Below are 12,695 nucleotides of genomic sequence, written 5' to 3' on the forward strand. Positions count from 1 at the left end.
TCTCCTCAGGCACCAGATGCAGCTAGTTATTTTATCACAGATGGGGCCAACAAGTTATTTCTAGTTCCTCTCCTCTAAGAGGAGGGAAAAGCTGTGGTACTGCAGTTGTGTGAGGTGTAATCCTGGCTCTTGGGGCAGCACTGGTTCCTCACTCAGGTTCAAGGGTCCCACAGAACCACAACTTTGCAGCATGAAGAACTTCACTTACATTCCTCCCCACCTCTTACCATCTAAGTTGTTGGCTGTGTTGAGTGCATGAAGCATTTGTTCACACCACTGGGTGAATCCATCCTGGGCTTTATTAACCCCCTGGAACAATTTCAACAGCTTCTCCTCTTCTTCCACCTTCTTGTTTTGTCTACTTGTAATACCTACAGATTTACTGAGATAAAGAAAACATATAATAAATTATAAATTACCAGACTTATCAACAATATAGTATACAGTACAGTGTTACAAGGATCACTAGTTTACAAGATGCAAACACTGTTTAAGAACCAACTAATTTTCCAAGTAGATGACAAAATAAATTGTCAATAGTCACCTATTAGCTATTTTTGTTGTAAAAACAGATCCTGAGTGACACAGAAAAAAAAAGGAAAACACAGGAAGATGTTATAACTCTAAGTGATCATCCCAGGAGTGGTAGCCTTTCTTTACAAAAAGCTCCGATTCCTACCTGAGGCTGGCATTGCTTTTGTTTTTATTGGTCGAGTTACGAGGTCCCACTTCCTTCACTGCATCATCCCAGAAACCCATGTTTGAGTTTTTGGTATCAGCATTACTCCAGATGCTACTGACTAGGTCAGATGCCCACTGGTTGCTGGGATTAGTGTTTAGGGAGCCCCACACTGAATTCCCAATGCTGGTGTGCAGGTTAGAGTGCTGTTGAAACATAACAAAGAGATCCTGGTTATTTGCACCATACCTTACAGAACATAATGAATAGAGAACTGTCACGTACCCTTTCCCTCTACATACCAGTTAGGTAAATACTGTACATACCGTAGTATTTCTGACTCTGTTTGGCTGCTGGTGCTGCTGTTGCTGCTGTTTCTGCATCTGCCTTGCCTCTTCCTGCTGTATCTCCAGCAGGGACTTGGTGGTGCCTGTTGGTTTGGTGACATTACCCCAGCCTGACAATTTTTGCTGCTGTTGCTGCTGCTGTTGCTGGAGGGCCTTCATTAGTTCGCGCTGCTGACGCCTTTGCTGTTGCATGCAAGACAAAAGTGCTTGTCCATACTCTCAGAAGACGATTACTATTCAAAGTCTAGCTGGGAAACTGATTTTAAACTGATTTCACTCTCTTCTGGGGGAATCTGGCTGACCTATTATTTTTTGAGCCGTTACAGTTCCTCCAAAAAGGCGGACATTAAGTAACTAGTAAATAAAAATTGCTCATTAGCCTAGGACAGAATAAGTTTGGCTAATTATGATTGCAGCCCCAAATGCTTAGCTGGTCTTGTAGGAATACTCTCTCTCCTACCACCACTTGCCCCCCCGCCCCTTAAAATGCCCTGGTCTTATGCATATCTGCAAACAAATTACAGCATAAATGTGAAATAATTTTATATTTTTTTGTGAACATATTATACTCCTGGGGTTAAAAGGGTACAATTTCCCCTCCTCTCAGATATTTGTATTAAGCAGCTATGAAAACCTTCAAACAAGTACTTATTGAACCTATGCCTGAAAGACAGGATTTTACCCGAGTTATCCTATTTCAAGAAAACATTCCTCATCCTCACTATTCCTTCTAATCACTTAATTGACAGTTAAGCAGTCACAGAGTTGAGTCCACTCTAACAAGTTACACTCTGTTAATGTATTTACCTCTTCTCGAAGCTGCCGTTCTCGTTCTTCTTCTAACTTTTGGATTTCTGCCAATGACAGTGTGGTCTGGGATTGGCAAGCTCCTGAATTTGATTGCTGACCCCATGTTGAAGATGAAGGGAGCTGGGCCAAAAAACCACATCATTAGGAATTACAAAACATTTTAGAGAACACTGAAGTATAATCGTGAAAAATCAGTATAAGCCCACAGCACAGGGGAAAAGGAAGATCACCTTTAAAGTTTAAGAAAACACTGGAAAGTATAAAATGGTATCATTAAGTATTAAAAAGTACACTCAAAGTGTAAACAGTATGTTTCTTTGAATTGGCTTCTGGTGTATCATACTGTCAAAGACACAGTGTACCAAGAATAAGGTAACGCATAACTGCCTGAAAAATAGCAATCAATTTTGATTTCGAAAACTTCAGAAACTCCAGGCTTTAGAAACTTTGCACTGGCCTTTGCTCATGGCAGCAGAATAAACATCTGTACTCATCTGTGAATCCCTTTCCAGTACATTTCTATCAACTGAACCTTTTTCTTTTGTGTTTTGCAACTTACTGTCCTCTTGTTTCTCCCATCACTTTGAAAGTCAACCATTTACCCTCTTCCCTCTCCAGATAGTTCATCCCTCCCTGCTCTTTTCAAGCTAGTCTAGACAACCCTGAATCCAGCTGTGGTTTTACTTACTACACTGAACTGAAGGAGGAAGTTAAACTGTAGAAACATTACCTTCATTTGTGCAAGTTGCTGCTGTTGCTGCTGTTGTTGCAGCCGTCGTAAAGCCTCCTGCTGCTGCTGCCTCTGTCTCATTATCTCTTTCTGGCGCTGGAGTTCCAGCTCCTTGCGCTTTCGCTCTTCTTCTTCAAGCCGCTGTCTGGCTGCCTCTTCTTCCATGCGTAGCCGACTTTCTTCAAGTCGCCGTTGAGCTTCCTCCTCTTCACGTGCCCACTTGGCAGCCTCCTCTTCCTTCCCAGGACATAAAGAAGAGTAAAGTCTAAGTAGGCTTAGGAAATCTAAACTACTTCTACTCTGTGGTATTGAGATCCTGACAGAACAGAGAGAGGCCTTTATATCTGTAATCTGTGCTGTTTAGGTTGTTCACTTACCCTTACATTTCTCAGAAAAGAAAGCCCAATTATATAGTCTATATCCCCTCAAATTATAAGATTCCCACTGCTCCACCAAGGGACTTGGAAGAGAATGACACCTCTCTAGTTCAGACTAGCTAATTTCACACCACTTTCCTTCTAGGAGTTGTGCACCTTTCAAGTCTGAGCTTCTACCTGCTTATACTACTTACAGTCCAGCACTGCTATACTTTCAATGGAATAAAACTTGACAGGAATAAAGGGAGAAGAGGTATTGACATGAAGAAGAAAACAGATGACAAAGATGATGTTTACTGTTGTTAGTGAACACTAGAGTTGCAAAGGAAAAGATGCTTCTGCTAACAAAGTGAAATGGTGATCAATGTCTTACAAGGAAGGGCCCTGAAAAAGAAATTTTAAATACTAACTGGCAATTCTGAAACAGACCTGGAAGTTAATGGGAAGCCAATCATGTTTCAAGATTAGTTTGATTTAGGGACTGTGACAGTATCAATTAAGGGGGCTGGAAGCTCAAGTTCGCCAATATGGACTTCTAAAGCTGACCCCAAGGGATAAAAATAACATTAATAGTAAGACAAGAAAAGGGAAGAAAAAAGCTGAAACTTTGATAGTGGGTATAGTCTTGGCATAGTACAGAAAGACTGGAAAAACTGGTTATCTCAGATAATTCTATAGTAAAGGCTCGGAGAGTGACAATTCAAAACAAATTATTATTCTGGTACTGTACTCTACCTTTCTTTTGAAGAAAGGAGTAGAAATACCATGCTGCAGAGCCATTCTTAAGGCTCAAACATGAAGCAAAACACTTATTCAACACAAATCTCTTTTCCAAAGGGCAGATTGGACTAATTATTCCATCTGAAATCAGGATACAGGTAAACAACCTGTTTTTCATTCACTTGATACTGTCTACAAGCTTTGCTTTCCTCCACCAGAACTGATGGTGTCTCAGGCACAGATGCAAGTTTCAAAGCTTTTTCATCTGGCAGCCTCCATAATTAAATATAATAGGTCCCTTTTGCCGTTTTTCACCTGTTTACGAATTAACTCCTCTCGCTGCCGTCTTTCCTCCTCCTCTCTTCTTCTCTCTTCCAATCTTCTAAGTGCTTCCTCCTGTTGTTGCCGCTCCTCTTCCTCCCGCTGCCGCCTTAGTGCAATTTCCTGCTCTCGTTGTCGCCTCAGGGCTTCCTCCTGGAGTCAGGAAGAAAATATCAATCTATAAATGCTGTTTTATTGATTAACCTCATCAGAACACAGACTACAACATGGTCTGGCCAGATAAATGGCCTCAAGAAAAGCTCATTTAGCTCCAAGCTAAGCACTACCAAAACAACTACATTAAACACTACAAACCCACATGTTAACAAGTATTTTTATGGAATGTGCATCTCATACATAAATGAATTATTTTAATGAAAAAGGAAACACATGACATCATTGCCTATCTTTGGTTTTAAAAAGAATGGTGTTGAAATGAAAACAAAGGGTGAGACTCCTCTTTCCAACATGTACTAACTGTACTTGAACATATATATATATATATTAATGTGTGGGTATCATTAATTGCCCTTTTTTTGGGTGTCAGCTATAAGTTGGAAGCTTTTCCTACTTAGAGGAGTTTCTAAACACTGACTACTCAAGTGCACTACAAAACTCAAATCACATCTCCAGACACCAGAAATAAGCTGAAGAAGCCCAGTGCACTTAAGGACACTATGACTTTTGGAAGCGTCAGAGATGTGGAACTCAATAAAAGGGCTTTGACTGGGCTATTGCTATACTATTTAAATATTACGGGCAACAAAAGGTCTCTTGAGGGCTTTGATTTTGGGCTATCCCTAAATATTGAAACAGCATCCAATAAATTATGTTTTGCTTTCCAAGTAGCAAAATTGTTTACTTAACTCAAAAATAAAACATCAGCACCCTTTCCTACTGCTCTGAAGATAAACATAAACAGAAATTTTTCCATTCTGCTATTTACTTTTTGGAGGAATAGGGCATAACCTTCAGCTGGCTTCCTGTATATTGTTAAACGGGAGCACAAAGTGCAATTTTCCCCCAGTTCTGAGTTTCCCTTGCATAAAATAACCTTGGTTTTTGCTGCCTTTTCTGATCTCTGAAGTCCAGAAACTGTATTGAGGCCACCCTGCTTTTCATCCCTTCTATTCTTCTCTCCGTTTTCTGACTTACCCTACCAGGCTAACGTAAAGATGCTACTTTTTGGACAAGAACTTTTTTAAGCTTTCATAAATATGTTTTCCTTTTGAACAATCAGTACTGTGCAATTGTACTCTTTGAAGTTTTTTATAAGCAATACATTATTGACAGAATGAAGGGAGACTAATTGTGCAGCATGGACATAAATTTTGAACTCTGGTAAACCAAGGAAGTTAATTCTGAAACCTGAGACCCTTTTACTAAATCTGATACCAAACCTTCATATACACACAGCATAGAGAAGCTGCAATACAGTTCACTGAACAACTGGACCAGGTTTCTTTCTGACAATGGCTAACTTCGGATGTTTACAATATAACTGTCAGTAGACAGAACATTTTTTTATAAGCAATCCTATGGCACTAAAGAGGTGCTGGCTGCAAGCCAAGATTCATATTCCTGTATATCACTTAAGTGGTTTAGTGCTAAACGTAAGTGCTGTAAGTGTTTTTCTTCCACCAGCTGGACATAAAACAGTAGCCTGTGAATCATTTTCTCATTAATCAAGTCCTTGACTTGTCATATTCACAAAAGCTTCAAGCACAACACACAACACCTAGATCATTTTGTTACCTGGGCCTGTAACTGAATTAATTGGACACATGCAGTCAAGTCACAATAATCAAGTGTCCCCAACAGAAGTGCTGAAAAATTTCTGCATGTTGTTTCTTTTGCTGAAGTCTACTGAGGAGGCTGGAGGTGTGCCAGTCTGTTTTGTTTGCCTAGAGACCACACACCAGGATCTCAGCTCAGGAAGCCTAGCCACCAGCCAGGCTGGGGGGTGTTCGGCACTGGTCATTGACATAACACACAGTACCTGAGAGAGATGAACAAAGTCACCGAGGCCTCCTGTATGACAGCAGTTCATTGACATCTCTGCCCTATGTTCCCTTTGGGAAATGAGGCTAGAACTGCCATTAATAAAACTGTAGGGATCTCTTTCTTGCTTGGGCATGCCAGGAGAGACACTGCTGAATAACAGTTTGATTTTTCTTTTTTTTTTTTTTTTTTTTTAAAAAAAAAAAGGGCTTCTCTCCCCTAGAGAACTAAAGATGAACAGTGTTGTACCAACATGAGGAAAAAAAAATCTGCAAGATTATGAAAAGTTGGGAACCACATGGCTGATGTAATTCTTTTTTACTACTCTTCACAGCTCTAGAAAAGGTTGTCTTAATATTTATTTCCGTATCTCCTTATTACTCAATGTTTTTGTTTGAGCATGTGACCAAGAACATTCAAAGCTCTCCAGCTTTCTGCCACTGATGTGTATGGGAAACAGACTCATTCCTTCGGCTCTTACTGCTCCCATATTCATGGCTTCCTGCTCCAGGAGAATCCCGATATTCTTTACCATCTTTTCCCATAATTGTTTTCAAGCACACATATCTTGCTGTACAGACAACTTATTTCAGATCTCTTAAAATACCTATAATATTGCAGAAAATCCTTAAGTAGCAAGCCTCATTTCAGTAGACTCTGGATTCTTAAATAAAATATTACGTAATTTTTTGCAGTTAGTAACACCTGCAATTCTACTTGTTACTAGGGCTTACAAATATTTTAATTTTGTGGATCTCATCTTAGAACCAGGTACTTTAAAGGGAGCACTGAAGATACAATTCAGAGAAAACAATTATTAGCTCATTATTCAACCTCAAATTTTGTTCCTCAAAGTGATCAATAATTACAAAATAGAAAATATCAGACCAGAAACAGAAAAGAAACACAGGAGCTACACAAGCTGGGCATTACTGTTTGCAATTCTACAGTGCAAATAATTGATGAAAACTATGAACAGAACTGGATTCAACATTTGGTACGACATTTCATCCTACAGAATTGAATTTCTATTAATTATTTTTTTTATTTAGAATTCACCATCAACAGCATATTTACTAACCTTATATACTAGTCTTTTATGCAGTATTACATCAAAAGCCTTCCTGAAGTCCAGGCAGATTAAGTCTACTGCTTCACCCCTCTCAGCTCTCACTGTCATCTCCTCAAAAGAAGTTAATCAAATTTGTTAAGCATCATCTCCTCTGTATAAATCCATGCTAATAAATCAGTTCATCCCTGATTCTACAATGCCTTCCAGTACAGAAGTCAGATTCAAATATTAGACCAGTTTTTTTTTTTAAATACAGAATACAATATTATTTTCTCTTTCCAGAGAAGTGCTTAAACTCTTTTATTACCTTTTCAAAACATTACTGCTCAGAATTAAGCATTGTGGCAATTATTCCATTGGTATGAACTAAGATACTTGCTGTTACTGCTTTGTCAACCCCATTCTACTTCCTCCTTGTAAATAATTATTTGCAATGACATCTCAGAAAGGGAGAATCAGATCGTTTACCGTACAAATCCAAAGTGGACAAAACACTTTGGAATTTAATGGACATTTCTAAGAAGTTATACACAGTAGCAAAACTGTTAATCTGAAAAGAAACAACCCAAGTCTATTTATTTGAAGCCATCATGGATGAAAAACATTTGAGTTACCAGGTGATCAGCTGAAAAATTAGTTATTATTAAAACAGATCTAAAGCAACTTAACTCCAAAGTTAAACTTTTGAGTATATTATTGCTTTAGTGACAGAGTAAAGCTTGAACTCAAGCATCAAAGGATGCTTTTCCACTGTATACCATCATGACTTGCTGTACACAAAGTAGATATATTAAAGCAAGGAGCCATTTATTTATAGACTTGATTCTTAAAGATACCATGAAAGCTACTACATATCACACTGCAGTCTATTAAAAGAGATCTTCAGTGACAAAACCCAAACACTGAGTGAATTGAGGTCTATGACTAACAAATAAAACTAAAGATTCTAGAGGCTTCCTCAGACATGTCTAAATCCTTAAACCAGGAAATGCGCTTTACAACTGCCTACCTAAGCACACAGAAAATATTATAAAGGACAAAATTATTTATTACTTTCACCTATTATTCATGTGCTACTTCACAGAGCATTTATTGACTAAACTCCTTAGTGAATAAGCTCAACAATGTGCTTGACCTTATCCTTCCCATGCAGAGTGAAAACTTTAACTTTCACTGTTTTTCCCTCCCCTACAACACTCAAGGAACAGTTAATCTTTCTTCCATACAGAATTCAGAAGTAAATGCTAGAAACGTCAAGCTAATAAAGTCTCCATTTTGTGTTCTTGTAAGATGAAGAACATACTACAACTCCTACATTCATTCTCCTACTGCAACATATACCATGTTATTCATTTTAACAAATCTGCTTTTCCAAACTACATCCCTTCCTTTCCCAAATATCAATTAAAGAAAATAAAGCTGACGCCTCTACAACATAACCCAGATAATTGTTTCTTAAAAAAAAATTTACTAAGTTAAGAAAAACAGGGAAAAAATAAGCTGTTACATCACTTTTTTTTCCACTATAGCCCTCTAAATTTTATTCCTTTGAAACACCTGCTCAAGCTCCAGTCTACTCCAGAACATACCCTTATCAAAACACTAGACTGCATAAATGGTAATAAAGATTAAACATACAATAACTGGCCAACTAACTAAAGTCTAATATTGATACTAAGAAATTGGGAGGGAATATTCCACACGGAATAAAGCCTCTTGGCTCACAAACAGGAACCTATCTTGAAGTGAACCATCAAAGCCCATTTCTCAGATTGCAATTTGGGCTCTTAAACTTAAAATCAAGAACAGACGAATCATTTCATATACTCACATGAAAAATATTAGAACTGTCTTCATACACACCTACCAAAGATTAATTAGACCCCACAGGATTCTTAAAGTGAGTTTTATAAAGTATTAAAATTAATTAGAGATGAACTGCATTGAGGAAACTCACTTGCTTCCTGCGGGCCAGTTCTTCTTCTTCCCGTCGTTTCCTCTCATCTTCCTGCTGCCTCCTAAGTAGCTCTTCTTGTTGCCTCCGAAGCTCCTCCTGCCTTTTCCTCTCCTCTTCCTCTCGTTTGGCCCTCATTTCCACTTCTCTCCTCTCTTGCTCTAGCTACAATTCACATAAAACTATACTCAGATGCAGGTAACGTATTCCTACACCATTTCTTAGGGCAACTCTGCTGAGATTATAGTAACAACATAACAGATGAAGCCTCTGACAGATGCTCTCCCTTAATTGTAATTTTACCTATCAGCTGGCTGCCTACTGGGGTCAGATTCCTGAAGTAGTCTAGAACAATTTCTGACAATTTCTGTTCTGTAACAAGCACCAGTTCTCTAGTCAGTCTTTCTACATCAGCTCCTTAAAATAACCTCTGACTTTAGAAGCTAGTAGCGAGTTGCTTTGCAGTCTTCATAAAATAATCAGTTTCAGGAAATGTACAGAATCATACAGGTTCAAACTTACAAAAATAAGTTAATACAAGAGTAAGTGTGAAACAACCCTGACAAACAGGACTCTTATGATTCCCCAAACCAATTCTGGTGAAAAGATGCAAGGATTAAGAGAAAGACTACCTGCTCCTACTCAGTGTTTAGCATGACAGCTCATGATGATCCCATTTTAAAAGAGAGGTGGCCAGTGAAGAGTTTTTAACCACAAGTGTAAAAAATATAACTACTACTTTAGAGATCACCAATACCTCCACAGCAACGGTTTCCAAACAGCAGTCCACAAGGATTTCATAACTGGTTTCTATAACCCATATTCATAATCTCTTTATGGTGTTTTCCATGAAAATCTAATCAAAATTGTACAGAGTGGCCTGAAGATTGAAGAGCTAATAGTCTTCCATCGGCTCAGGAAAAACAGTTACATTGCAGAACAGCAATTCCAACTTCTTACAGTACAAAACAGTTTCTGACCTTTGCAGCTTTGGCCTTCTCGAGCTGCTGAAGTTGTTCTAGAGCTGGTCCCTGAGCTGCAGTATCAATGGGGAGATCCCAGACACTGCTTCCTTCCCAGACTAGATAGTGAAGAAAACAAACATTGACAAGCAAAAATAAGCACATCAACAAAAAACAACTGAAAGGGGAAAATCTTGTGTATGCAGTTACTATATTTTATGAACTAAAATCATGACAATACATTAGTCTTAGTCAGTAGAGGGCCACTTTATCTTCCTGTAGAACAAGGCTTGCCCATTACTGAAGTAAGGCTGGGTTTCCTACAAAATTCTATACAAGAACCAGCTATTCAAACTCCTCCCATCAGAGCAGAACACCTTTATAATATAACACTCAGTCCCTTTGGATCAAGACTTCCTGTAACCATAGGAAAAATTACTATATTCTTCACAGCTCTCAAATGGAATTTAAACTGCAAGACAAAGTAGCCTGAACCAGATAAAAAATTACTGATGCAGAAATAATTTCCCCTAGCTAAGATGCTAGCTCTTAATCCATGAACTTTTCTTAACATATCTGACACACACTAAGCATCTTACCTGTAGGTTGTGAAGCTGACTGAAGTTCCCATATTGAGCCAGTGTCCGGCACTGACACAGACCTTGTAACAGGTGGCATCATGTTCTGTTCAGATATTCTGTAATACCAACAGGAAGAGTCAACATGCCACTTCCAGGGAGAGGAGTGCTCTGAACACGCATGAGATTCAGTAACTTGTAACATACTCCTTTCCTTCCACACCTCTATTTAAAACAAAAATATGATGTGGACAATACTACTTGCTTGCAGAGTTCTTGCTCATCTCATCCCTGCTGCCAAGTCAAGGACTAAGCCAGCTACTGCTACAGTTTTGCATTTGCTGCTTATAGGCTAGTTTGAGGAACAAGCACCTTGGTACTGGCAGAACACAACTGGTAGAGCCATTCTGTTACCAGCACAACAGATCTGTCAGAAAGGTGATTTCAACTACAAGATTTTCCTCCTTGATTTCAAAAACATTCTTTGAGGTGAAGGCTACATATATAAAGAAGTATGCGACATCCTGCAACTGTTTAATATTCACAGTATCTTTAAAATACGTAATGCTCAAATATAAGCAAACTTGAATAGGATGGACCACTGACAAGACTGTAATTATCATTACATACAAGTTGGAGTATAGGAAGAATGGTATTCAGTTCAAGTCTGGGCTAACTTACCTCATCTTCAGGGCCTGAAACTGTTGCAAGAGAATAGCGAGCTGCTGCTGCTGCTGGGATGAGAGGGCTGCCTTTTGCTGCTGAGCCAGCATCTGTGCATATTGTTGTCTTCAAAAGAGAAGCAGAGAATCACTGGTATTTGTTCACTTGCTTATTTATATAATGCCCAAGTTGCAGAAGTTGCACACAGATTCATTCTCTGGGACTAATGCCCGCTGACCTATATAATGTATGTGCTAAATACTAGAGGAAACCACAGAATGGGACCTTGGAAAGAATCAAAATACAAGAATACAACAAAACTGGCCCACATGAGCAGAACCAAATTTCTCTTCACCCTCAACTACGTCAACTGGTTATTGCTGTCCAATGTTACTCTTATAAGCTGTGCCACACTACTTCCCTTTTTCTATAAGTTACATACAAATTGCTCAAATTAATCTGGCTTTGATGACTGCCCACCTATACAAATCAATCTCTTCCCCAGTATGTCAAAGCATCCTCTAGTACAGGGGCAGGCTCTTGCCTTATCAAATCGTAAGCTGACAATCAGTATTCAAAAATCATCATCATGGCACATGCTTTCAAAAAATCATAACCATGGCACATGCTTTCAAGAAAAAAAAAAAATCATAATCTTGGCACATGCTTTCAGGACCCCTTGAACAAGTAGTCTATCTGATTGCTTTCTTTTCTCCAAGCTCCTACAAAACAAATGGTTAGGAACTGGCCAGAACCGAACAACTGACAACTCTGGCAAAAATGGACGACAAACTGCTTTTTCCGGCAGATACCTTCCGCTAATCTTCAAAAAGCTGAGCAAGCAGACCAAAAAATAAGTTCTGCCTTCCCCATCTCCAGTTCAAAAGACATGTAGCCTTCCCCTGACTCCAAAACATCCGAACTGCATTACAAGGATAGCTGGGATTCAGTTTGACCATAACAGCTACCTATATAGCAGGTCTCACCAAAGTAGCTGTGCATGACACCGAAAAAGACTCTGAAAAGTGTGCCTGAGGTAGCCACACTCTGTCCTAATCCTGTAGAGACTATTGAGCCTCTGGTGTTTGTGGAAGCAGGCTATTGCTGTTGGAGGTGAAGCACTCCCAGCCCCATTGCCCAAGGAAACAATGACAAGCAGCTGAACCCAGATGATTAAAAATGCAGAGCAGAACACAGCTACTGGAAGATCTCTGGGACTGGCAGTCTTACTGTATTAAAAGATGCTGATATTGGAGGTGCTGCATTTGGATCAGGGCCAACTCTTGTTGTCTAGTCAGCCGCTCTTGGTCCAGCTCGCCCTATGTTTAGGAATAAAACATTCTATTTTAGTAACATATATAACAACAGTAGTAGTATATTGCAAATGCAAGCAATGTAAAAGTTGCATTCTGAACTGAAAAGACAAAGAAAATAGAAAAATACCTAGACAGAGATCAGCATTTACAAACAAAGCCTGTAGT

The 12,695-nt window shown here is 39.0% G+C and overlaps 1 protein-coding gene across 21 annotated transcripts in view; it reads right to left on the minus strand.

Annotated features, from left to right (window-relative positions):
- The window catches only part of GIGYF2 (GRB10 interacting GYF protein 2), a 79,355-nt gene that overhangs the window by 5,231 nt on the left and 61,429 nt on the right, over positions 1-12,695 (minus strand). For 13 of the 21 annotated variants that reach the window (XR_015700298.1, XM_087738582.1, XM_087738575.1 and 10 more), the window contains 12 exons: positions 12,445-12,533; positions 11,233-11,340; positions 10,573-10,670; positions 9,992-10,092; positions 9,015-9,176; positions 7,067-7,168; positions 3,979-4,137; positions 2,567-2,803; positions 1,834-1,956; positions 1,006-1,209; positions 680-885; positions 228-382 (listed from right to left, as the gene is read on the minus strand). Coding sequence is in view for 20 of the 21 variants with exons in the window: in XM_087738582.1 (XP_087594708.1) it covers positions 228-382; positions 680-885; positions 1,006-1,209; positions 1,834-1,956; positions 2,567-2,803; positions 3,979-4,137; positions 7,067-7,168; positions 9,015-9,176; positions 9,992-10,092; positions 10,573-10,670; positions 11,233-11,340; positions 12,445-12,533 (1,744 nt within the window). In the remaining variant the exon portion in view is untranslated. Of the gene's footprint in view, positions 1-227; positions 383-675; positions 886-1,005; positions 1,210-1,833; positions 1,957-2,566; positions 2,804-3,978; positions 4,138-7,066; positions 7,169-9,014; positions 9,177-9,991; positions 10,093-10,572; positions 10,671-11,232; positions 11,341-12,444; positions 12,534-12,695 lie in introns of those variants that run through there. The other 8 variants (XM_087738578.1, XM_087738586.1, XM_087738585.1 and 5 more) reach the window with 6 other exon arrangements.

The sequence above is a fragment of the Nipponia nippon genome, unplaced genomic scaffold, assembly GCF_047370975.1.
Source record: "Nipponia nippon isolate SJK-2023a ecotype South Korea unplaced genomic scaffold, ASM4737097v1 scaffold_7, whole genome shotgun sequence".
NCBI lineage: Eukaryota > Metazoa > Chordata > Aves > Pelecaniformes > Threskiornithidae > Nipponia > Nipponia nippon.